Raw genomic sequence first — 4,409 nt, 5'->3', positions numbered from 1 at the left:
GAGGGAAATATTGGGATTTGTTCTTGACTACATTCACTTAACATTTACAGCAACTAGTAACATAGATGATAAATATGATGCCGTGTGAAATGTTAAACGACCCAGCAATATATAACCTAGTTAAACCCTTGCTCCATCTCATCTAACTACAACATTAAAATGCTACTTACACAATCCAATAACATTATATAATGTATATGACAGGCCATACTGCTCTATTAGTGCATTTATTTTTATATTCTAACTACATTTTGCTGATAACATTTCTGTACTTTTACTTAAGTAACATTTTAAATGTGTGACTTTTGCTTGACTTTAAATGGGTGCTTTTGCATTGATGCTTTAACTTAAAGAACTGAGCTTCTTCGCAAATTGCACTTTGCATTTTGGAAAAAACACAAAACAGAAGTACAGCCGTGCACTGTGAGACTGCTCATGGCAGTTTCTGACGTTGCGAACCCTTGTTTACTTTTGCAGCAATCATCAGCAAGTATTATTTCATCGACACGTGGACATTTCTCCTCCTGCATTTTTTATCTCTTTCCACCCCAGATTATTCACCTGAAATTTCCTGCAATTGACTGATTAACACACAATCCTTCAGGCTTTCAGCAGGCAACTTCCTGATGGTGCGCAGCCTCATTAAATACAGTCCTCTAAGTAATTTAGTCAGGTAATTAATTGCTATGTGCAGATTTATTTAAGTAAAACTGTTATCAGCCTGAAAGCTCCACAATGAGTTTATCTCATAAACCATTTGCACCCACAAATGTGTGCAGCAGTCAGCTGCAGAGCCAAACGTTTCCCAGTTGGTGGACCTCTGGAAGGCCATTGGTTGATGGGGCAGGCTATTTGCATAGACCGGGTCTTATAGTGCCACAGCAAAGTCAGACTTTATCACAGTAGTGATTCGACCTGACACAGCACAAGTGGTGATTGTTTACGTCATTTATGACTTTTTTGAGCAGTGTTTTGTGACCCCTCAACATGGGATTTTGTAAGATTGCAGGAGTTGGCCTGTGCATAGTGTTTTCTTTATTTTACACAGTTGAGTGCAAAACTACAAGGTATTTCACCTATGAGGAGGATGCACCAGGGACCGAGATAGGAAATCTGTCCCAAGATTTAAAGATTGATCCGGCTGATGACCCTGACACGTCTTTTCGCTTCATGCAAGAAAACAACTCTTCTTTGATCCAAATGAGGGAGACTGACGGACTCCTGAGCGTCGCAGAAACAATTGACCGAGAGCACCTCTGCCCCAGGACACCCCGTTGCTTCATCGCCTTCGACATCGTGGCCTTCTCCAAAGAAAAGTTTCAACTCATCCACGTAGAGATCGAGGTCAAAGACATCAACGACCACTCTCCTCGTTTTCCGCGCAACGAGACGAGCCTGGAGATCGTGGAGAGCGTCCCGCTGGACTCGAGGTTCCCACTGCAGATTGCTCTCGACCAGGACGTGGGTGAAAACTACATCCAGAGCTACAACATCTCTCCCTCCAGTCACTTTGCCATTGAAGTGCGCGATCGGGAGGATGGGGTTAAGTTTGGTGAACTGGTGCTGGTGAGGGAGCTCGACAGAGAGGTGGAGGACTCCTACACCATTGAAGTTACTGCTACTGACGGGGGAGTGCTCGCAAAGTCTGGCTCTATGATCGTAAACATCAAAGTTCTGGACTCCAACGACAACAGCCCGACGTTTGAGCACAGCACGCTGAAAGTTGAGCTGAACGAAGACTCTCCTGTGGGTCACCGCGTGCTCAAAGTGCACGCTTTTGACCCCGACGACGGCATCAACGGCGAGGTGATGTACGCGTTTGCTGACGGCTTGTCACCAGAAGCCGGACGCCTTTTCCACATCGACCCTTATTCCGGGGACGTGACCTTGAAGGCGCGGGTCGATTTTGAGAAAAGGAGGTCATACGAGCTGAGCATCAGCGCGTCAGATCTCGGCGCGCACTCGGTGCCATCCAGCTGCAAAGTTGTCATTGATATCGTGGACGTGAATGACAACGCACCTGAAATCAGCATCAAACCCATGACTTCCAGCAGTGACGGAGTCGCCTACATCACAGAGGCTGCAGCTGCGGAGAGTTTCGTGGCTCTGATCAGCACCTCGGACAGAGACTCTGGCTCCAACGGGTACGTGCGCATCAACCTCCTCGGGCACGAGCATTTCACCCTCCAGCAGGCATATGGGGACAGTTTCATGATCATCACCAGCACGACTCTGGACAGAGAGAAGATCCCAGAGTATAACCTGACTGTGGTTGCAGAAGACCTGGGAAGCCCACCCTTCAAAACAGTCAGACAGTACACCATCCGTGTGACGGATGAGAATGACAACTCCCCTCTCTTCAGCAAGTCACTTTATGAAGTTTCAGTCCTGGAAAATAATATTCCAGGTTCGTATGTGACCACTGTTGTTGCCCGAGATCCTGACGTGGGAAAGAATGCCAAAGTCTCTTACAAACTCATTGACTCAGAGGTGACAGGAGGATCTCCAATGTCCACGTACGTGTCTGTGGATTCACTCTCGGGGTCTTTGTACACTTTGAGGTCTTTTGATTATGAGACTCTTCAGCAGATTGAGTTGGTCATTCAAGCTGAAGACAGAGGTTCCCCCTCTCTTTCAAGCACATCAACAATCAGGATAAGAGTTGTGGATCAGAATGATAATTACCCACACTTCACCTTCCCCGTCCTTCTGAACGACTCTGCTGATATCCCTCTGCCTTTTAACGCTCCAGCTGGCTATCTTGCCCTTCGAGTCTCAGCCGAAGACGAGGACGAGGGAGTGAATGGCGAGCTCTCCTACCAAATTGTACAAGGTGACCCAAAGCTTTTCGCAATGAATAAAGACACAGGAGAGATTGCTTTAAAACAATGGCTGACAGCTGAAATTGGGGACGTGCTGGAAATGAAAATCGCTGTGAGTGACAATGGCAGGTCCCCGCTCTCTAGCAGCGCCACTATTAGGTTTGTCATCTCAGACACAGAGCCCTCTGAAGACCAAGTCGTCATTGCGCTGCGGTCAAATGATGAAGAAGGTTCCAGCTTAGATGGCTCCCTAATTGTCATTATTATGCTCAGCGGAGGTTGTGCTTTGTTGCTGATTGCAATAGTGGTTGTTATTGTCACATGCAAACTAAGCCGTGGAGGAAGAAACCGTGGCTCCAAGAGAGAAGTGTGTCACAGCCTGTTTGATGGCGGGCCCATGCCCATGTTCGGCCCAACAGAACCAAACATATACACCGGTCAACAAGGCTTCTTCCACGAGAGAACCTCCTCTTCTCTGGATGATTCCTGCCTGTATGAGGATAGGAGTGGGGATTCAGAGACAAAGGTGAGTCAACTACAAGGGTATTTTTTTTTTCATCTTTTATTTTCATATGCATATGATGTTCCCGAGTGCTGCCTTGATCTTTGTGCCAGAAATGGAAACTAAGCTCTCTGCTGTCATTTTTTTTTTGTTTGTTCTCTTAGATGTTCCTGCCCTCCAAACATTTCCAAGCAACATCTGTGTGGCAAGGTGACAAATACTGCTTGCAAGTGAGGTAAGACAAGTAAATGTAATTTCTTTCCTCAGATAGGAAATGCTTTATTCACAGTCGGATCTCACTGAACACAGAGTGCACTTAACATGCACTGTGCATACGTTTTGTTGCTTGTGGCATTCCTGTGGAATGAGGTTAGATGGGTAGGATAGAGACAGGCCTTGTATGTGAAAAAAGACATCAATAATCAAGCTAATGTGGTGCAGTGGTGGCTCATACTGTATCTGTTGATTGTATTTGCAGTGGCATTGGCAACACCGACCAGTTGAGCGTGAAGGACAGTGGAAAAGGGGACAGTGACTTTAACGACAGCGATTCTGATATCAGTGGCGACGGAGGCAAGAGGAACTTCAGCACCTTCCAGCCGAGGCTAAAAAGTGAGTTTCGACGTCACACCTTACTGAAGTAAACATGAATATTTACCAGAATGATATAAATGATGATAATGTAACATCAAGAATTATTCGTCCTTATCAATATTTCTTTCACTTTTATTCCAGCTGCATCCTGCGCTGCTAACAACTTGTCTGGGGATTGCCAAGGCACCTACTGTGCAGTACCGTCACAGAGCTTCAGATCCCCCAGAGACAGTGCATACACCATAGGCTTCTCCCCAGCACCAGTCTTCAACAACCCGCACGGCTATCACCACTACTGGAAGGACTCTGGTTATGGCACAAATTGCCCACAATCAAGGAGCAGCATGCAGACCTTCACCAAGACCAGGACCCTCCCTTCCTACTTCCCCCAGCAACAGCGTGAGGCCGATGTTGGAGCTGCTGAAATCCACAAGCAGAGTCCAAATGTTGTAACCGTGGCTACGGCATTAGAGGTTGCGACTATCTTTTAA

At 46.5% G+C, this 4,409-nt stretch overlaps 1 protein-coding gene across 1 annotated transcript; it reads left to right on the top strand.

The window, feature by feature from the left end:
- Window positions 1-987: 987 nt before the first annotated feature.
- On the top strand, window positions 988-4,409 carry pcdh8 (protocadherin 8). Its single transcript, XM_070838390.1, has 4 exons — window positions 988-3,348; window positions 3,489-3,559; window positions 3,803-3,936; window positions 4,060-4,409. Exons 1-4 carry the CDS (start codon window positions 988-990, stop codon window positions 4,407-4,409), a joined length of 2,916 nt encoding a protein of 971 aa, XP_070694491.1.

This window comes from Pempheris klunzingeri, chromosome 10 (genome assembly GCF_042242105.1).
Source record: "Pempheris klunzingeri isolate RE-2024b chromosome 10, fPemKlu1.hap1, whole genome shotgun sequence".
In the NCBI taxonomy this organism is placed as follows: domain Eukaryota; kingdom Metazoa; phylum Chordata; class Actinopteri; order Acropomatiformes; family Pempheridae; genus Pempheris; species Pempheris klunzingeri.
Note: the sequence above shows the minus strand (reverse complement) of the source record. Positions and strands in the feature narration are given on the sequence as shown.

Coding starts and splice junctions, on each gene's coding strand:
- pcdh8 (XM_070838390.1), top strand. CDS start 988: ATGGGATTTTGTAAGATTGCAGGAGTTGGCCTGTGCATAGTGTTTTCT. Junction 3,349..3,488: donor GTGGGGATTCAGAGACAAAG/GTGAGTCAACTA, acceptor TTGTTCTCTTAG/ATGTTCCTGCCCTCCAAACA. Junction 3,937..4,059: donor CTTCCAGCCGAGGCTAAAAA/GTGAGTTTCGAC, acceptor CTTTTATTCCAG/CTGCATCCTGCGCTGCTAAC.